Source organism: Dermacentor silvarum, chromosome 6 (genome assembly GCF_013339745.2).
Source record: "Dermacentor silvarum isolate Dsil-2018 chromosome 6, BIME_Dsil_1.4, whole genome shotgun sequence".
NCBI lineage: Eukaryota > Metazoa > Arthropoda > Arachnida > Ixodida > Ixodidae > Dermacentor > Dermacentor silvarum.
This window is the reverse complement of record NC_051159.1, coordinates 184841341-184862852: the sequence shown is the minus strand read 5'-3', so window position 1 is coordinate 184862852 and position 21512 is coordinate 184841341. Positions and strand designations below refer to the sequence as shown.

General features: G+C 48.1%; 2 protein-coding genes across 2 annotated transcripts; one reads left to right on the top strand and one right to left on the bottom strand.

Moving 5' to 3' along the window:
* Nucleotides 1–2341: 2341 nt before the first annotated feature.
* Nucleotides 2342–11182, bottom strand: LOC125946372 (uncharacterized). The gene is made up of 2 exons (XM_049669212.1): nt 11029–11182; nt 2342–3289 (listed from the first exon to the last, which is right to left on the bottom strand). The coding sequence occupies exons 1-2, from the start codon at nt 11180–11182 to the stop codon at nt 2553–2555; spliced, it is 891 nt and encodes a 296-aa protein (XP_049525169.1). The 3' UTR covers nt 2342–2552.
* Nucleotides 11183–16985: 5803 nt separating this feature from the next.
* On the top strand, nt 16986–19907 carry LOC125946464 (androgen receptor-like). Its single transcript, XM_049669956.1, has 2 exons — nt 16986–17099; nt 18783–19907. The coding sequence occupies exon 2, from the start codon at nt 18882–18884 to the stop codon at nt 19635–19637; it is 756 nt and encodes a 251-aa protein (XP_049525913.1). The 5' UTR covers nt 16986–17099; nt 18783–18881; the 3' UTR covers nt 19638–19907.
* The last annotated feature ends 1605 nt before the right edge of the window (nt 19908–21512 follow it).

Here is a 21512-nt window from a genome sequence, read left to right as displayed (position 1 = left end):
GGTATGCGCTCGGCGGCAATTTGTGGTGGATTTTATCGCACTCGCGCGGTCTATTTAGCATGAAATGGCGTCTTCTACGTGGGGAATGGTCCTGTGAGGCGTAGTGAAGGAATTTAAGTGTGAAGTAATTAAGCGGCTGGAGTTTCTGCTGGCGTTAGGGCGGACGGAGCACCCAGCGCGAGGTGCGCGCGTATGTTTGAGCTTACAATCAGCCGCAGATATCAGTTAGGTATTTTTGAAAATTCGTTTCACGAACGTTACGTTACTGCAGCATTCTCAGCACTGTAATTCTAAGCTCTGGTTTAGCTGCAACGAGTATTTACGAAACATTTGACGATCCTAACAGCGTGAGTACCGTTCTGCTGGAGAATAAGTTGTGCTGTTTACTTTGACAAGCGTTCAACTTGTTACCTGAAGATACAATGGGCGACTACCTTGTTTGCCGGGCAAGGTGTCCGCAAATAGTTTGATTAATAATAACCGCATACCGTACAGTGTGAATCACATTTTTCTAGTGCTCGAACGACCAGCTTCAGACTGCGCGAGCGTCCGAGGCAGTACTAAATGCTGTGTTATAGATCTGTTGGTTCTATATAGCGTATGGTCCAAGCATGCGGCACGACCATGGGAAGTCTTGTTGCGTCGCTATCCCGTGTTCTGTTTTATTTTGCCGCAAAAGGAGGACATATAAACTCTTTTTATTATTATTATTTTTTCAGTCCCGTAAGTTCAGTCATCTACGACGCATTCACCCATCTTACGGAAATTGTGTCCTTGCAAATAGCTGTTGGGATTCTCTTTGTGCGATCCCCTTTGTATATTGTGCCTTACAGGGCAAAAAGGCAATGCCGATCTAAGCACGAAGAAATTGAGTGTATCATGTTGGTTTGCCAACCGCAGTGCCCCTTGGGTTCAGCAAAGCCTTCGGCCTCTTGCAGGAGGCTAACGTAGACATAGTGATTTGAAGTCTACTAGACTTAAAATGCGCGAGAACGATGCCGGTGGCTGATGCAAATGTTTTACAGCAACTCTTCGTCGAGTGAAAACCGATACATCCAACACAGTTCACAACAAGTATACACACCATGGCTTATGATGCACGTCGCATTTTTGCACATCCAAGAGAAATTTCCAGATACTGCAGCGACTGCTGCACCTAAAGGCTACACAGTGGTTGTTCGACGACCTCGTAAAAACTGACATCCCGTAAATTGCACTCAGAACTAGCTAAAACACCTCCAAATCGTTTCGCAGCGCACGACCGGCAACACATTCAAGGCGCACCGCGCCGGCTCGCACAAGCCAGAGAGGAGGAAAGACTCGTCGCGCGCCTTTTCCTCCTCGCCCGATGAAAAAGTCTAGATATGGAGCTTTTTTTTTTTTTTTTTGGGGGGGGGGGGGGGGGGGGGGTATTCTGTAAGAGTCCACCTAGTCGACTGTCAATTTCGGCTGTCGCGATTAGATCCAGCTGCTCGAGCGAGAAGGAGACTGGCTAGCTCCTTCTCGCTCGTGCTGCTGGAGCCAATCGCGACAGCCGAAATGGACAGTCCACTAGGTGGACTTTTAGAGAATACCCCTGTTAGTCAAGGACTCTTGTCTGGGAACGTCGTACAAAAGCGTTAGGAACGCGCTAGGAACGCCTTCGCCCGTGGACGCCGAGCCAGTCCTTTCAGAGCCAAGCATTGTATAGCCATCGTTTAAGTGTTAAAAAAATTACTCCATCTCCCGCTAAAGGGAACCATGTGTGGATGCGAAGCAGCGGGGAGATGGTTAGCATGAGCGGGAGATATTTTGGCGGCAGCGGCCCGAGCGCTCATCGCGACGCTGCACAGGAGAGAGAATGAGGCGCGCGCGCTCCGTCATTTTCATACCGCGGAACTACCGTGGCGCCCCCAGCGGAGTATGCAGCTGTCGCACCACCTGTCGTGCGCGCCGCTCCGGATTCCTAGAGGAGAGAAAGCGGGGGAGCGTAGAGAAGGAGAGAGGGGGGGAGGGGACGCGCATGCGCTGTGGGGGTGTGGGACGCGGCCGGACGCAGGAGGGACGGACAAAGCCCCCGCCATAAGCTGCTTCGCATCTAATACCCCATTGTGCTACTCGGAGCCGACACCGAAGCCTCTTGCCCGAGTACGTAGCGAAGAGGTCGGTTAACGATCTTGTAGCCAAATTCAACATAGCAAATAGATAGCAAATAGATAGCAAATAGATAGCTAAAGCCCAACAAAGCAAATCCCACCAGATCCGTTGGACTTCCCTCTTCACAGGGTGGAAGGGCTCTGACTTTTAACAGCTTCGCTGTTAAAATTACCAGCCGTCATTTGTGGTGCGTAACAAGAAACTACCAAGAAAGAAAAGAAACTTTCTTGCCCAGGCCGGATTCCAGCCCGCGTACCCCCGGTCCTAAGGCGAGCGTCGTAACCTCTAGGCTATACAGCCACTTTTTTTTTCTTTATTGCATGGAAATATTAGTAATTATATGCGAAAATTAGTTGCGTTACATATATGCACACATGAAAAACAAATTCACACACGCTAGGCAGTCCAATGAAAGTTCAAAAATCAGGTAAACAAGCACAAGCGTCCAGACACGAAATCCATTCAGGAACAGGGTCAAAGGTTGCAACCACACTCCGCACTTGAGCAGCCTCTTCTCCAAAGACAGACCTTGTCGAACGGGGTGGCTCGGCATGTCTGTCGATCATTCGGCTTCTCCATAGTGAATACAGTCCTAATAACATAAACAAATCATATGGTGCATTACTGATTGTCTTTTTGAAAGGAAGGAAGCGGATACCGTAAGGTGTGAGAGGAAATTCTTTTTTGATAGTTCTTTGCAAAATGTCCCGAAAATAAAATGCATCACGACAAAGAATAAAGCAATGTTCTATTGTTTCAGGTTGGCTACAAAGTCTACAATTTGTATTCCACGGAACATATAATCCTTTCTCATGAAGCCATGTTTTAACTGGCAGGGTGGAAGTGTGCAGCTTAAAGAAAAATGCTTTCGCTGCTAGCGTTATACAGATTCGACGAACACGGCAAAGAACATCTTGACCAAATAGAGACAGATACGGCTTTCGATACATAGGTGCAGGGAAAAGGTTATTTACAAGTGCTATATTGAGCGATGTTCGATCAACGCTAAATAGATATTCTAACGTGAATCGGGTTCTTAAAAATGAAATAGTGTCCACGAGTTCTTTTAGGAAGCCCCATAACACCAGTTCTTGAGCAGAGTTTGTCGTGGCAAAAAGAAAAGGGAGGTGTGAAGCAAGACGTGTTCTATTAACTGCAAGGAGGAAAGGATGACGGACATTTTTAAGGTCCTTTTTAAGATCACAACTCCGCATTGAGTGTGTGTATGCGCAGTATTTTTTTTCTTGAGAATCAAGTGTTCGTTATGTGCGCGCTATGTATGCAAATTACTGCAGCTTGCAGGAGATGTAGAACAAAATCCAGGCCCTCTGACTTCCCAGCAAGAACAACAAATGTTTAATGCCGTCATGGCAATTCCTACGGTGCTACAAAAGCAGACAGATTCTTGGGGAACTTCGTTCTGTAGCAAAACGTCAGGAGGCACTCGAGCAAAAGTTTTCGCAAATGGAGGATAAATTCAACGCCCTTGAAGATAATTTGTTATCGGTACTACCGTTAAAAGATAAAGTGAAGCAATTAGCTGCGCAGACCGACAAACTTGTTGTCACGTATTCCAAGCTGCATTAATTTGAAGATGACATGGAAAATAGATCTAGAAGAAATAACCTGATCTTTTTTTACTTCCAAGATGCAGCCACCGAAACTTGGCAAGATTCAGAGACTAAGGTTCTTGATTTTTGTAAGGAAAAATTAAACGTCTCTATTTCTGCTGATTCGGTTGAGAGGGCTCACAGGCTCGGTCGCTACACGTCAACAAAAAAGAGTCCTATCATAGTTAAGTTTCTTTCATTTAAAGACAAGCAACACGTTATCTTAGTTGCGTCAAGGCTGAAAGGTACAAATCTTGCTATTAGTGAGGACTATAGCAACAAAGTTCGACAAGAGAGGCAAAAATTAATTCAGTTCGCGAAAAACAAGGAAGGGGACTTCAGGCTACAGTATAACAAACTAAGAATTGGCAAGGAAACTTTCCTTTATAATGCTGAAACCGACCACGTGGACAAGATTAATACGTAGCAACTCAAAAAGCTTGTCTCATTTACTAGACAACCAGCCGGCACGGATGACAGTGTGTGTATTGTTGTAAACTGTCGCAGCCTAAAAAATAAGACTATTGAATTTGCCGCCCTCTTAGAAACGACAAAGCCACATGTAGTACTTGGATCTGAATCTTGGCTAGACGACACAATAAATGACAATGAAGTTTTTCCAACCTGCTACAATGTCTACAGGAGGGACAGAAATGCGCATGGGGGAGGCGTTTTTGTTCTCGTTCGCAATACAATACCTAGCTCCCTGGTTGACGTTGAAGCAAACTCAACTGAATTTGTTGGGTGCAAAGTACTCTTGAACAATGGCTCGTCTGTGGCATTCGGTTCTTTCTACAGACCACCCCAGAAGTCCGCAGCCCCTTTTAAATTTAAGCAACATGCTGCTAACATTACAGACAACGTACATAGTCTTGGCAGGTGATTTTAATCTACCAGATGTAACATGGCAGCATTTTATTCCAGTGCTGGGCAATTCATCACTCCTGTACACGGCCTTCCGTGAAATGATAAATGCTCATTCGTTGTTTCAATTTGTGGAAAAGCCAACGCGGGTTACGGCTAACAGTGCAAGTGTACTTGATTTATTCTTTTGCAATGAAATTGATATTGTGTCTTCTGTTACTTCGATACCTGGTATCAGTGATCATGATGTCGTCGCCAAGGTGTCCTGAGCGACCAGGAATTGTCGCTCTGCGCAGCCACGCAAGGTCTTTTTTTATGAAAGGGGCGATTATACGGCAATATCATGTGAACTAGATAATTTTCTTCCAGAATTTATACGTCTTAGTCCATGCCTAGATATAAACGCAATGTGGGACCTTTTTAAAACTAAAATATTGTCCTTGACACAAACCTATGTCCCTTCACGCGTCATTACTTCCCAGCGCCGAGGCGATAAACCGTGGATTACTAAAGAAATTCGTTAAAAATTATGGGGTTTTACGTGCCAAAACCAGTTCTGATTATGAGGCACGCCGTAGTGGGGGACTCCGGAAATTTAGACCACCTGGGGTTCTTTAACGTGCACCTAAATCTAAGTACACGGGTGTTTTCGCATTTCGCCCCCATCGAAATGCGGCCGCCGTGGCCGGGATTCGATCCCGCGACCTCGTGCTCAGCAGCCCAACACCATAGCCACTGAGCAACCACGGCGGGTAACTAAAGAAATTCGTACGATGATAAACAGAAAAAATAGGATATTTCGTAAATATTGCCAGTCGCCGAATCCTCTATTGTACGCAAAGATGAAGGAAATGAGCAAAAGAATAGCAAAGATGATGCGTAGTTCACATAACACGTTTCTCTGCAATCTTGGACACAAAATGAAAACTAACCCTAAGGAAATGTGGAAATATGTCAAAAGCAAAAAAAAAAAAAAATCCGGTGACGCTATCTCTGACGTCATGGATGACAAAGCCTACGGCACAGATACCTTGGGAAAAGCAGAAGCTTTCAATGCTTATTTTCATTCTGTGTTTTCACGCTCAAATGTCGAGGTTACTCGATTGCATGACGTCAGTGTGTTCACACAGATGAGGGAAATTGAGCTGTCTGAAGCTGGCATCGTATCATTACTACGAAAGATAAACGTTCACTCGGCTCCCGGTCATGACTATATTTCAAATTTTGTGCTAAAGAACTGCGCATTGTCTGTAGCTCCTTTCTTAACTATGCTGTTTAAGATATCCCTCCAAGTAGGTGCTTTGCCCTCGGACTGGAAGAAGGCAAATGTTATCCCAATTCATAAAACCGGTACAAAAGCGAGAACGTGTAACTACAGGCCAATTTCACTCACAAGCGTTACCTGTAAGACATTGTAACATGTCATTTACACAAACTTAATGGCACACCTTCAAGAAAATAGCTTTATTAGTCCAACGCAACATGGCTTCAGGGCTGGCTTTTCTTGCGACACTCAGTTGATCGAATTTTGCCATGATATCGCAGCATTTATTAACTCCGGTATGCAGGTTGACTGCATATTTTTAGACTTTCGAAAAGCATTTGATACAGTATCTCATACCCTGTTACTACAAAAGCTTACTTATCTTAACATACCAAATGCCCTCCTGAAGTGGCTGGAAGCTTATCTTTTAGAAAGAAGCCAACGCGTGATTCTTGGTGGTACCCGCTCATCTGACGTTTCTGTATTATCACGCGTGCCACAGGGGTCCGTCTTGGGGCCCCTACTTTTCATTATATTCATTAATGACCTAACTGAACGTTTGTCTTGCCGTGTTAGGTTATATGCAGATGATTGCTGTAGTTACCGTGAAATTTCATCTGAAGCAGACAGCGAACAGCTACAAAGTGACCTAAACAATGTTATGACTCGGTGTTCCACCTGGAACATGACCCTCAATCTATCCAAATGCAACCTGTTAAGATTCACAAACAAAAAACAGCCCCTGACGGCAAGCTATTTCATGAATGCCACACAGCTGTCCCTTGTGAAGGAATATAAGTACCTAGGAGTTATTTTTTCCAGCACTTTAACATAGAATGCGCACGTTGATTACATTGTATCGAAGGCTAGCAACACATTAAACTTCTTGAGACGCAACTTTAAACAAGCACCGGCCTGTCTGAAGGAAACCCTGTATATGTCGAATGTACGCCCACTTTTGGAATACGCGTGTAGCACTTGGGACCCTTTTACCAAAGTTAACATCGATGCTCTGGAGCGTGTGCAATCGCGAGCAGTCCGTTTCGTCACAGATGCCTATGACTATTCTAAAAGGGTTTTTGAAATCAGAAATACCTTGGGATGGCCTCTTCTTGAAGATAGGCGCAAATATATTTACGTTTATCTTTGTTTTATAAAATATTTCACGGTTTAACGGGCATTGAAAAGGAAAACTACATACTGGAGCCTACATATATATCTGCCCGTACTGATCACACATTAAAAGTGCGCGAGTTTGCTACCAGAATAAATCTTTTCAAATATTCATTTTTCCCACGCACAATTAAACAATGGAACAAACTCCCGCAAGAAATTGTCTCCGCTCCCCTTTCAACATTTCCACTTGTCCTTCAAAGTTTCATTTCATCTCAGCCTGGGCTCACATGAAAGTTATCGTTTACAGTTTCTTCTGCTCCTTCTAGCGATTCGTGCTTGCGATTTGTGCTTACATTTGTGCCTGCTTCTATTTGTACTTCTATTTGTGCTTGATTTGTGCTTGCAGGTCGATCTGTGCGATTTGTCCTAGCAATTCATTATTTTTTGCCTTTGTTAATTTTAAACGAAATTTCATAGTTGTTCTGTGGATAATTCCGAATGAGATGTCACCAATCTGCATTTTGCTATGTATTTGTATTTTTTAAATTTAAATGTTAATACTTCCCCCCTACACTAATGCCCCACAAGGGCGCTGTAGGCACTGTAAATCAATAAATAAATAAGTAAAATAATCGCATGACCAATTGTCTCACAAACAAATGCACAAGACTCAGACCTCCCTTCTCAAGTGGAAGAAAAAGATTATTCCTTCTCATGGCTTCCCATGATGACTGCCAAATAAAACATGCAAATATTCTGTGGAATGCCTGAACATAGATGCGAGAGCAGTGCAAGACCTGCAGAACATAAAGAAGCTTAGAAGTAAAGCTAGAAGTAACGCCTTAGCTCTTGCGAAAATGGAGAAGTCACGTCCCTGCCAGGTTGTCACCTTTCGACGGATAGCGGTTATCGCGGATGTCCAATGAGGTCCACTATTACGGAAGTTATCGAAAGGCACACCAAGAAATCGCAACGAAGACTGATTCCAATGAATATTCGAGAACACAGAGGGAGTTAGAGCCCACATGCCTAGCCAAAACCCTCTACTTTTATCAAACTTTTACTAGTATACTTTTACTAGCTCCTGCCATTTCACAGAAACGCAAGGTAGTGTTTATTGTCTCAGTAATACTGGGCTTATCAACGCAAAAGAAGGCAATGTCATCCGCATAAGCTAGAACTTTAATTTCTTCATCTGCATACCTGTATCCTTTGATGCTTGAGTTTATTGCGACTCGGGGTCGGGGACGAGAGACGGAGTCTTGAAGCAGACGAAGAGGAGACGAAAGCTTTATACAATATGTACAAATATGTACAGATATAGCAGGAATTGCAGGTAATAGCTGGCAATAGCTGCCCTTAGCTGGTGATAGCTAGTAAAAGCAGTAAGAGCTGGTAAGAGCGCACCAGACCGACGGGGCGGCCGGTGGCGACTCTCTCTTTCACAATGGGCCTGTTCTTCCTTAAATCCCCTTGGCGGCGGCTCCTCGTCGACAGGAGCCAGACAGGACGGTTGCTGACGTCGCCCGCGCCGTATTGTGTCGTCGCGTCCCCTTGGCGACTCGTCGACAGGACCCAAACTGGCGGTTTCTGGCGTCACCCGCGTCGTATTCTTCTTTCCACGGGGGGAAGGCCTGGTGCCGCTTGAAATGACACGCGTCTATTGCTTCGCCGCGGCAAAGATGGGTGCTTTTCGAAGTCTCCCCGCGCGTTGAATTCTTGATTTGTCGCGCAGAGGTGGGAGCTCCCGTCGCCTCGATCATAGGCACGTAGCACGGCACAACAAGTTATAAAGCACGCTTAAGCAAAGAGGTTCCAAGAATATTGCAAAAAGTAAAGGCGATAGCGGACAACCCTGACGGACGGATGACTGTACCTGTATTACACCTGAGAGGGTACGGTTCATAATTAACTTTGTAGTGCACTCTTTATAACAAAGTGCTATACCATTATACAATGCATCACCTAACTGCAGATGTCGTAGTAATCAGAACAAAAAAACTGTGCTGAACCTTATCAAAGGCTTTGGCGAGGTCAATCTGAAGAAGAGCTACTTGATCCATGCTATCTTCTAAGCACTCAAGGACTGAACGTGCGATATGAATATTCGTTTGTATAGAGCGTCCTCGAATTCCACATGTTTGATGGTCACCTACTAATTTAGCAATGACTGTCTGCAACCTATGTGTGTGTACTTTTGCAAATATTTTATAATCGACGTTACATAATGATATCGGCCTATATCCGTTTACACTCTAATACTTCATTATCAGTGCTCTTTGGGATTAGGGTCGTATGCCGCTGATAGAAAGACAGAGGAAGCTCCCCGTGTTTATAGGAGTCTTTGAAAAGCCGCTCAAGAAAGTAACACATGAATTCCTGAAATTTTACATAAAAGTCGGCACTAAGGCCATCAGGGCCAGGCTTTTTGTTTTTCTGCAGAAATTCAACTGCAAGCTTAATTTCTTCTCGAGTTATTTGCTCGTCAACGCTTACTCGATCATCTTCTTGTAATTGTGGCATAAGAGAAATAAATTGATCAGTTTTTGCTTCGTAACCCTACTGAAGCGTAACTGCAGTGAAAAGATTTTTATAGTGATCTTCAAGTATGGTGATTATCTGCGACGTTTCTGTATATATGTAACCACCAGATTCAATTTGTAATATTTGCTTGGAAAGCGCGTATCGCTTTATATCACCAAGAGCCCTTTTTGTGGGCTCCTCATCTGTGAAACGAGTTGTGCGTGAACGCACCACTGCTCCTCTGTACGCTTCCGTCTCACATTTCTGTATTTGTGCTCGAACTGTATCTCGTCGCTATACAACCCTGGCTCCTGACTTTCGAAAGCGTGCAACTTATGAAGTAGATTATAAAGGTGATGTTTTTCTGCATTTTTTCTTTGAGGCAGCTAGCTCACATGAAATAGCAATCGCTTCATTTTTTACACTCCGTTTGAACATTTCCCATTGAGCGAACAATGGGAGCTCTCGAGATTGCGTTATCTCTAGAAATAATTCTTTCACTTTGTTTACAAATTTTTCCTCTCGTAAAAGTTCTGTGTTAAGTTTCCACAATTCCCAATTTGGAGTAAACTTGCGATACTTTCTGGGATGCCATGAAACAGCTACTAAACAATGGTCTGTGAAAAATATAGGCTTCACGGCGTAGTTGTGAATGTGAGACCAGAGATCTGTCGAAACATACACACGATCAAGTCGAGCATGAGAGACGCCTTGAAAGTGCGTGAACCGCACGCAAGAAGGCGTGTAGGCTCCCACGTCTATTAGATTGTGGTCTTCCAGTAATTGCTGAAGCAAAGTTGCACTTGCATCATAACGCTTTGTTAGGTATGAATGATCTCTAGGATCACAAACACAGTTAAAGTCACCCAAAACTACCAAATCTCTGTCAGTGTCTACAACGGAGCAAGAGACAGAAAGAAAGCCGTCCTGTCACTCACTCTTAGCGGAGCATAGACACAAATAAACCGCCAATTACGGGAACGAAAAGAGAGGTCACAACATAGAAAGCGGCCTTCCCCATAAACACGTAGCGACAATGAAGCGTGATTCAACTCCTTTCTAACTAACAAAAAGCATCCAGCGGAAGCACCACACGCTTGGCTAACACACACCTCGTGATCTGGTTGAAAAATTTGCAGCGCAAGGTTGACATTGGTAGTAGAAGAAATCTTGGTCTCTTGCACTGCACCAACATCACTTTCATGCTGCCTAAGCACGTGGAGTAACTGCTACTGACGCCTTATACTCCGCAGCCCATGCACGTTGAGTGTCGCTACACATAAGGGGAGGGTGAAGGCGGTAGCCATTTTGCTCACCTAAAGCTCTTCATTACCCTTGGCCACAAGTAAATCTGTAGTCTTGCTCCCTTTGCACTTCTTTATAGCACTCTCCTTACTTCGCTGACAAAACCGCCGCGGCACACCATCACCAGGGGAGGGAACCCGTGGAGCACTCGGGTGCCTGTACTGCACTCCCCGTTGTTTCATCGTTGCACGGTGCCGGACGTTTCCTCGCTTGACTCTTCTTCCTTGTCGCCATCAGGGGGCTTTTCTTTAAGGTTTCCTGGGTCATGTGTGCAAACCGAGTTATTGCCAGTAGCTTCGCTTGGACTGCTGCGGCTGCTCGGCATTGGCTCTGGAGACTCCTGTTCTTCGTCCTGATGCCGCATGTGGCTTCTCCGGTGGCATCGACTATCTCTGTAGCATCCATGAGATGGTCCAGTTGTGGCTCTTCTGCGCTATGTTGCCCAGAACGAAGCTTATTGGCATAGGTCGATACACAGGCGTCCACCGAGTGACCAAATCGGTGGCACTGCAAGCATCTCGCCGTTCTGCATTGTCAAAGGACATGTCCGACACGCTTGCAACGAAGGCACAGCGGAGGCCTGCCAGGGATAAGTACCAGGCACTGGTGTCCATAAATGGACATAATGTGTGGTATCTAGCTTACGGTGACAGTATCCTTGAGCACCAAGGAAACCTCCCGGTTTGTCGTCACCCACTGTTCCATACCAGTGCATCTCCACACCTCTCTCTCGACAGACTTCACCTGACCGTACGCCTGGAACGCCTCTTCAACACGTCGAGCTTCAAGGTGAGGTGGAAGCCATAGTAACTTGAGCTTGATATTTTTAGTATCCGGATCTATCACCATGCACTTCAGTCCTTTGACACGGAGCTGACGAGTTTATGTTTCGCCGCACTGCTAGCGCAGGTAACCATCCATACATGGCTCATCTGATACTGTCCGACACCTATAATATCTGCAGTATTCACTACTTCAACCAGAGCGTCTCGGAAGTTGGGAGCACGGTATGGTCTGCCACTCAAGTCCGCATGAAGAAAAGTGGAATTCAGCACATCGTTACCGGTTGGTAGACGCGGGAGGACAACTTTATAGCTTGCATCTTCATTCAGAAACGGAGTCGACGATCCTCGGCCTGAGGCCGATACGCTGTTTCCAGCAGAGAGCATTCCGAGCACAGCCGTTCCACACGGCTTCTTCATAAACTCTCGCCTGCAGAGCATGAGTTTATGCGAACCATATGATTGCGTTCGAACGTCGTCGTCTTCGTCCACAGCTGGCGCGTTCGTACGCTCGTGCTCTGCGAGGTGAAGAGGTTTTGCACGCTGCTGAGAGCGAGAGAGAAACGCATTCACGGAGCGGGTCTCCTGGAACGTGGTGTCGGCATTGGAACGCGGTGTCGGAGTTGCAAGCTGCGCTATGCAACGCGCAGTGACGGCCGTAAGTCCGAGTAGCGCGAAAAGAAATTATCATCATCACGAGTAATAAAGTGAAAAGTTCGCGCGCACTTTCGGAAAATGCTGGGCTACGATCGCCCAGCTTCGCTGTTTCAAGCGTTGCGCGGCCGAGTGCAAAGTTTTCTCTCTAACTTTTGAGACGGCATCCTGTTGCTTCATTGCTTTCGATCGGAGCTCGGCACGCGAACTAGCGTTACATGTTCGTCGCACCAAAAAGGTGGGCAAGTTGATCCCGCCTGATCCAAAATGTAACAGCGCAATTTAGGACGGGCCGGAGAACAGGCGAAGACAAGCGCCAAATTTAAGCCACGCACTTTCAAGAGCGCAGCGCAATTTGCTTTTGCACGAAACTGCGCGAATAAAACGGACTCCCCTTTCTCACTCAGTATTCTTCCTTCTTTCTTTTCTTTTTTGTGACATCATATTCATAAAAAATAACTCAATCTTTCTTGCTCTTTAGCATTTTGTCCGCTCATTTCGTATTATAAGAGAGGAATCTGGTCAGTTGAGTTCCTGAACTTGAGTCTGTGGAGAACTTGAACCTGAACTTGAGTTAAATGGACATCTGAAAGTTATTTTCCTTTATTATTATGCCCTGTTTAAATGAGAGCCCTTGGTGCTGGTGCGGGAGCGCAAACTGCTTTCATTTTGGGGCTGGCGTTCATCGCCGCACCTTCATGCGTTCTCACGTGTTCGCCGACGGTCAGTCATGAAAGCGATTAGCCGTACTCCATCGGCGTCATATGTTAGTTTCTACATCTTTTTTTTTTCTTTTTTTTTTTTTTTTTTTTTTACAGCGAAGCTTTTAAAGGCTCACCTTTCGATCTTCGAGTCCGGCAATAGAAAACAGAAACTCTCATTGGCCGTATGCTGTATGTGCGAGCGAACGCGCGCGAGGGCGAGGGACGCTCACTTTCACGGGGAGCGAACGCACGGCGGATAAGTGGTTCTTGAGGGAAAGGGAAAGGTTGGCGCTATCTTCTGCAGCCCTTGAGGTAGCACGGCTCAGCCAGAAGAGCAGGCAGTGTCGACTGCCCAGACACGCCAGCTCGACTGCAGCGGAGGTGGCAGGCCTCCACCTGGCCGTCGACCTACTCTCTGAGGAGCTTCCTGGGGTACCAGCGGCCATCCTCTGCGACTCCAGGGCAGCCCTCCTCGGCCTGCAGAGGCCAGAAAGCGCCAGCCTTGGAGTCGCACTGCTGTCTACCCGGCTGACAGCGCTGCAGGACGCAGGCCACCCGGTGTCCCTGCACTGGATCCCCGCCCACGTAGGGATCCCGGGCAACGAGGCAGCCGACACCCTGGCGAAGGACGCCCACCACACCACTGTGCCCCTCAGTCGGGCCGTGACGGAGGGCGACTTCACAGGACTGAGGCTGCGGCGACACCTGGCGACCCACCACCCAGACAAACGGGTGGCACTGGGATGCCCCCCACGACCACTCCCCCAGCGAGGCCTGGCTCGCAGGGAGACCTCGCTCCTTCTCCGGCTCCGCATCGGCTGCAGCTGGACGGCAGCACGCAGCTACCGACTGGGACGAGCGACGTCCCCGGCCTGCAGCTCCTGCGGGGAGCCGGAGACGATCGAACATCTCCTGCTGGCCTGCCCGGCGTACCTCCAGCAGCGGGGCCCACTCCTGCAGGAGTTCCGCCGCCTGGGCCTCCCCTGTGACAAGGAGGAAGATCTCCTCTTCCCCGGCCGACACCACCTTTCTGCACTTCGAGGCGTCGTGGAGTTCCTTGACTCGTCAGGGCTCTCCGCACGCCTCTAAGGACATTTCTACAAGCGGGAAGGCCTCACGGCCTCCCACTCCACCCCGGGCCTGACCGGCCTGGCACAACACCCCTGCAGACTCTGCAGCACACCAAGGCCTTCCATCTCGGCCTGATACGTGCCGCCTATGCCTGCCGGTTTTGCTTCGCCCAGCCATGGCGTCTCCACTCTATCCCTTCTTTCGCTCCCACTTACCCCTCCCCGTTGGCGCTGAGCCGTGCTCCCTCAAGGGCTGCAGAAGATAGCCAAAACGCACGGCGGAGAGCAAACGCGACTTCCCAATGGAAGGAGAGTGGTGGGCGAGGAGGGCATCGAGGCACCCTAGAGTGCGCGTGCGCGTACCCGCTCTCCCACTGCGGCGCATGCACGCAGCCCTGCATAGGGAGCCTACATGCAACGTTGTTTCAAAACAGCGTTGTTAAAACATCGTTGCATGTGGGCTCTCTAGCCCTGCCGGCCTCTGCCGCCGACTCTCTCTGGGCTATCGCCCGCCTCTCCCCCAAGAGTGTCGACAACGGCGTTTAGCCGTTCGGCACGTAGCCAGCGTTTTGACAGCGGTTGTAGGCGCTCACACAAACAACGCGCACAACTGTTGTCGACGGCGGCGGCGTTTTGCCCGCGTTCGCACCGAACGCGCGCGGCGTTGGTGACGTGTTTATGAAGAACGTGCCAACCTTTGCCGTACACCCTATGGCGGTGTACCGTAGCGACCAATAAGGCCATGGTCCCTGTGGTCACTAAATAAATGGAAACCACCGGATCATATATATTTTTCATTCTTTAATAGTTCAAATAACCAATTACACCATCACATCTTAATAGTCATAATTGGAAATACATAATTCCACCACAGTACAGCTTCGCTGGTCTTCCATCTCCACCCCAGTGGAAGGGCTGAAAGGCTTTTTCTCTCTCTCTCTATTTGTGCCGAACTTCGTGCATTCTTTTTAAGAATGATTCAGCTCATTATATATTTAGTTAAATACTGTCCTGCCTCTTTGCTGTCTATTTCCTAGACACCTTTCTCAGTATCGCTTTTTTTTTGTCTTTTTTAATTTCAGTGAAACAAAAATTAAAATAAATGATTTGCGTGCAGCGGCAACAACCATGCTGCTGTCTCTAAAAAATCAGATAGGGCTTGAAATTTCCAAGGACAAGACAACGTACATGTCAGTAGCGAACAAGTATGGGCGCCGTCTACTGGTACTGCGGCCTCTTCTGTTAAATCAGCAGCCACACGAGGCTTCAACTTTTCGTGTACTCGGCCTTGAAATGGATGCCTCCGGATCTGCGGGACCATGGGTCAAGAAGGCAAAGCAACAAACCGCAGAAACGATACCGTTGATACGTCGGATTGCGAAGAAATCTGGCGGAGCGCGCACCGACATGGTTCGCCTTCTTGTCCGTTCAGTATTGCAAGCACGACTCGTCTACGGAGCCCAGTTTCAACACTTCACGAAAACAGAATGGGCTCGCCTTGAGGCCATTAATCATGAAGCAATGCGTGCCATAACGGGACTGCCACGTCTAACTCCGCTGCCAACCTTACAGGCCGAGTCCCAACTCAACACTTTTGACGAACTGGTGCACCAGTGTCGATGCGCGCACGCCCTTAAGCCATCGAAGCTATTCTCGGCTGCTGCACTTGCCCGGTACATGGGACATTAAATAGACAACCAAGCTTCTACGACACCCGATGTAGCTCCTTGGAACAGGGTACAATTAAGTGACAATAAGCCTCTTGCTCGTCTGCATAGCCCGGTTCCTCGCCAGGCGAACGCTCAAGTTTCCCGACTTCGTCGCACCGATGATAATCAAGACGATTGGACTCTCGTAGCATACACTAACGTCAGTGTTAATGGTACTACGATTCACACAGCTCTCGTGTGCCCATTGATACCAGAGGCAGGCCAGACGTGCTCGTATGTTGCCGATCCTGCACCGCCGGCTTATATCTTGCCGAGCTTGCCGCCTACGGGACGGCTTGGCCGCGTTGCTCCCTTTTGTTCAAGCTGCTCGATATTCTCAGCTAATCATTCGCACGAACTCGACTCAAGCCATCCACGACATACGTAGGGTATCTCGGTCCTCTCTTCTCTCAGATAGCATTCACCGTATTGCTGCCACTACGAATTTAATGATACGCGTTCAGTGGGTGCCTCGAGCAGCCCTGCCGGATCTACTTGAAGCAGATTTGACAACCCACCCTGAGAACATAACGTACCCACTTCCGCATTTTCCTGAAAACGCCTGCGGACAACTGCTCCGGGAAAAAGAAAACCTCCGACGTACCACACGAGCTCTTATACCTCCGTGTGGGTCAGACCTCCCTGGTGGTTTAACCCGCCGAGAGGAGGTTACGTTACGGAGGCTGCGTGTCGGGGTCGCACTCACCCCGTCTGTGACCGCTCTCTGGGCACAACAGTACCACGGTCCCTATGAGACATCATGCCCATTTTGTGACACTACGATTCAAAATGTCACAGTGACACACCTATTATGCACGTGCCCAGGACTTCACCTAAGCCGTCTCCGCCACCTACGGGCAATAGGCCTTGGGCCTGGCCGCCCACCCGACCTTGAACGTTGGATTCATGAACCGTATCATCGTTCTCTTCTAGACTTTTTGCATGAATCAAGTCTGTTCGTGTATTTTTGATATACTTTGTATTATGCCTAAGGGCAAGCTTTCGAAAAAAAATAGAGGAACGCAGTTTGCACGGACAGAGTAACAACAGCAGGCGCATAAGCCGAAAAAAAAAGAGAGAGAGAACGCGTTCCATGTCCTTCTCGCGAATGAGAGGTCAATGAATTCGCCGATAATTATAATAGTGATGATGATGACTTGAAAAAATAGCCCAATCCCACTGTTGCGAATAGGCCACGAACCAGAGTGTTTGCAAGGCTAGAAACGAGAGGACAACGAGAAAGAAGTGCGCCGGTGTAAACAAAGGCCGGAAGACGCCGCTGGCGTGCGGCCTGTGCTGCGTGTTATGCCAACGACGGAGCATCCGACGACGCTCGACGTTCAGCGCACGCCTTCCTTCGAGGTGCGTCAGAGTGGCTTCTTTTCGGGCCCATTTGTGGCCTGCTAGATGATTAACAAACATCCACGTAGATTCGTTATAAGAGGTACCGTGCTTCTTGACAATTCTCTCTATATTACCATGGTTGTACAATGTATAACGTACGCAATCAGCAATGCCGAACACTGTTTGCATTCAAGATGCGTCTTCTATGACGTCGATAAAGTGACTGCCGAGAATACATTTAAGCCGCATAACTTTCTTAAGGTTACGTGATGCATGCATGGGCCCGCTTCGAAAAGATTCTCTCATCAATGATATCCGTGGTATCTGCTTCAGTTCTGTGAGTTAGGTCAAGTGCGGTGTCGGTATTTAAGTACTAGTGCAAAATTATTGTAAGCGGCAAGTGAAGTGACATGTCGCTTGTAGACTATATATAACCTAGACAGATTGACATCATAAATCACCACAGAGAGATCGCGAAGCGCGTTGCTTGTTGACTGAAAGATGGTGCCTGCTGGTCAAGTGGCGAATCCTTCTGGTGCAGCCCCTTTTCCGCGCGGTATCGCGTTTTTCTGCGAATACCGAAACAGTTCAGAGAGACAACGCGTGCTCTTGAGAGCAACTTTTTGTGTGTACCGTTGCAGTGCATTGTGGGATCGGATGCATAGAACCGCATTGTATCCACACGCACAGGTCACACCACTCGATAGTTGAATGCAGATTATAGATAGTTTTTATGCGAGGCCACGGATGCAGCTTCTCCTAGTGGTAGCACCCAAAAATGGCGGCCACGATGACATCAGTGCAACTTATTATTACGTGCACATGTGTAGTTTTTTTTTTTTTTTTTTTTTTTTTTTTTACAGCCAGCATTTTCCTTGGTGCAAGGCGCGCCTTTCGTGCTGTGGTGCTGTCACGTTCCTTGTTTAGGCAGCTTCTAAACGAGCCACCCTAAGATGGCGGCCACGATGACGCCAGTGAAAACTATCTATACATGTGAAACACTCAAACACCTCCTGTGAAACCAGGCACAGCACAAACTTCTAAGTTTCACGCAGAAGACTCGAATGTTATAGCTCGAGCCCTGTGAAATAACTTGCATTTCTCTATTTCATGCAACTCTCAAAATGAGGAGGCTTAACTGCCAACGATTTACTCTGCTTTTACACCACGCGTACCGTACAGTTTGCGTCGAGGGCTGTAGTTACGGGAAGGTCGAGCTTGCTGTTCGCAGAGTTGTACACTGTCGGTGCGCGCCAACCACTCATCGACGAGGTCAAATGCAAGAAGAGAGAAAATACCACTCGTGTACTTTGATTTAGGAGCGTTTTAAGGAATTCCCAGTGATCAAAACTATTCTCAAGCCATGCGATACGGCGTCTCTCTCAGCCCCAATATTTCTTTGCGAGTGCATGACCCAATCGATCACAAAAAAAAAAAATGAGTCGGACTGTTTAATAAACCTTACGAACGAAGATGTAAGAATGGTCATCCTCTCCACGCTTGAACGCGTACAAATTACAAAGCAAACAAACGAGAAAGCAAGACCGCCTCTTGCGCGTTCACGCTCAGCGTGGCACGCCCGCAGCTTATCTTTACTATACATAGCATATGTAGCCGCTGCTGTTTACAGCTTACATTGATGGTACTTCTGCAAACATTTTCAATGCTCCCGCAACGTTTCTGCGCTGTTTTATTTTCAAGAATCTCAGGTAGAAGACTGTTCTATGGCCTGTCCTTGGAGAGCCGTAGTCGGGACTTGAGGCGATTCCTTCGAGGGAAAACTGCCAGCCTGAACGAGCCATGACGAGCAGCGCGAGCGACGCACCTGTGACCAAGTCCGAGTCACTTGCCGTGAGCGACGAAGCGCTGCCGGCTCACGCGTCGCCCAGCAGCGCTCAGGCCTCGTCCGCCGAAGGGGTAGGCAGCGGCGGTTCCTTAGTCCCCGATGAGCACCCGCAGCAGCAACAGCAGCAGCAGCAGCAGCAGCAGCAGCAGCAGCCGGCGGCGGCAGTCAGCGGCGGTCATGAAGGCGAGGTGGAGCCCAGCGATGCGTCCGTCACCAAGGAGGAGATGGAGCGGTACATCAAGATTTCACGTGACCTGAAGCTCCGTCGTGGCTCGCTCATGCCTCCAGGCGGTACGTCGGGCAAAGCCATGAACGCCACGACGACGGCGCCCATACCCCTGTGTGCTGGCCTCAAGAAGAAGGCCAGCCTAACCATGGAAGCGCGCGTCGAGCTCTATGGCAAGGGACGTGTCAAACTCTCGTTCGACGGCGTTTCAGAAGAGGGCCAAGCGGCGGGCGGAATGGGCAACATGCAGCAGCAGGCGCCAGCATCACTCCACCAGGACGAGTCGGCCACCAGCCTGGTGCGCCGCGGCGCCCCTTCGACGGCGATCACACCCCGCAGGCTGAGCCTCGAGGACCGCGCACCTCCGCCCCCGCCGACGCCGGCGCCTTCGCTGGCGTCGCTGCAGAAGCGGACCAAGTCGATGGACTTCGGCACCATCCCGCTCAAGGACGACGACCATCCAGATCCGTCGGAGCCGGCCTGACACGGCGCGGGTCGTTGTATCGCGAGCCATCCGAACGATGCTCGGAGCCGAGCGTTTTCACCAGTTCCATCGTTATCGCTTGCCGCAAGAGGGTTTTTGCACCCAGCGTATGATCGAGGTTTCTTTAAATTCAGCCTAGGATACCAACAGTCACTAGCAAGGCCTGAGCCCCCTGCTGTTTGTTTTAGCAGCAATTTTAAGTGTACGAACTGGTTGCGTAAAATGCGTTTTTAGTAAAGGTCTGTCGCTTGTATGACTATGCTTCTAGTTAAACGTATTAATCGTGGTCATGCTGGCAATACAACGACTGGAGTTGCAGGAGGTGCTTGTTGCGGTTTATAATTATTGAGTCCCCCCCCCCCCTCCCACAAAAGGCCACGAGCGCCTCTGGCGCAATAACAACGCGGCCGAACTCTTATCCAGGTTAAAAGGAAATTGATCAGCTTACTTGTCAGTTCATCGTCTCCTTGGGCACCGTTTGAAAACACGAGTAACCAATGCCCCTGTAGGACGCATCAATGCACAGCTCTAATGCTGAAGGTAATTGTAGCTTTTAATGCGTAAGCAATCTTAGGCTACTTCGCGCATTTTCCGGGGGCCTATTATGCATGCATGCATGCATGCATGTATGTACGTATGTATGTATGTATGTATGTATGTATGTATGTATGTATGTATGTATGTATGTATGTATGTATGTATGTATGTATGTATGTATGGATTAATGGATGGATGGTTGGATGGATGGATGGATGGATGGATGGATGGATGGATGGATGGATGGATGGATGGATGGATGGATGGATGGATGGATGGATGGATGGATGGATGGATGGATGGATGGTGTTTCTATCCACGCATCTACTGTGCATGTTTATATCAAACAGTTTTCCCGCCTCCCTGGGTCACTGGGTAGATAGTGGTGGAATGGCTAGCGCATCGGGCTCCTGTGCTGAGATAACAGGGTTCCAAACTAGCCGTTGGAACAACTTGTGTCCCTGTGCCATCGGGTGTACGGCAAGCGAGGCACGCACCGGCGCGCCACGCTTCTCGTCTCGGAGGCCACGCGTGGACTTCACGGTAGTGCCAGTAGATGGCGCGGCGTGTCCAGAAAGAAGCGTGAGAGAGGAGCCCGAAAGCCGCATGACGCGTTTCTCAGCGTTCGCACTAGAGTGTACTAGAATACGGTCGAGTGGGACGAGCGACTGGGGCGGCGCATGCTTTGCAGTGAGGCGCCCAATGTGGAAAAATACTGTGGCGGCGCTGCGATCGAAGTGGACTGGGCCGCATCAAGGTCGCGCCGTTGGAAACTGCTGGCGATACAGCTCGGCAGGGTCATTCGTACTACTTCGCGCGCTGATATTTCCGTTCAGACCGCTCAAATGGTGTTCATAATTGCATATGACATGTATTTATGCCTTAAGAATTCCTTGCTTTCTCTTCTCTATTTTATTTTATTTATTTTTTTAATGCCGCTCGGTGATGCGCGTGCAGTGCGGCCGCAGTGTCGGCTTTCATTATACTATGTTATTCTACGGTTCCCTTTGGAGAACAAACATTTCACATTTTTTTTACAAACAAATGTAGTAAAATTAATTGAGAGGCTTATTCACCTTCGTATCACGAAATTTGTAAACGATAATTCAATTCTTAGTCCATGTCAGATTGGTTTCAGGGCTGGCTGCTCTATCTGGCATGCCCATGTCGACTTAGAAAGCCGGATACAACTTGCTTGACGTCATAAGCAATATGCTGCCTTAGTGACGCTTGATATCGCTAAAGCATATGATACCGTGGAACACACAGTTTTGATAAATCGGCTAACATCTTGTGGTGTTCCTGGTTATATAACAGCGTGGATTCATTCATTTTTAA

Excerpts from the sequence above, each read along its gene's own strand:
- LOC125946372 (XM_049669212.1), bottom strand. The coding sequence starts at position 11,182 with ATGCGGCATCAGGACGAAGAACAGGAGTCTCCAGAGCCAATGCCGAGC. Across the intron at positions 3,290-11,028 it reads CGACAAGGAAGAAGAGTCAA|TTAATAGAACACGTCTTGCT; the intron begins GCGAGGAAACGT and ends TCCTCCTTGCAG.
- LOC125946464 (XM_049669956.1), top strand. The coding sequence starts at position 18,882 with ATGACGAGCAGCGCGAGCGACGCACCTGTGACCAAGTCCGAGTCACTT.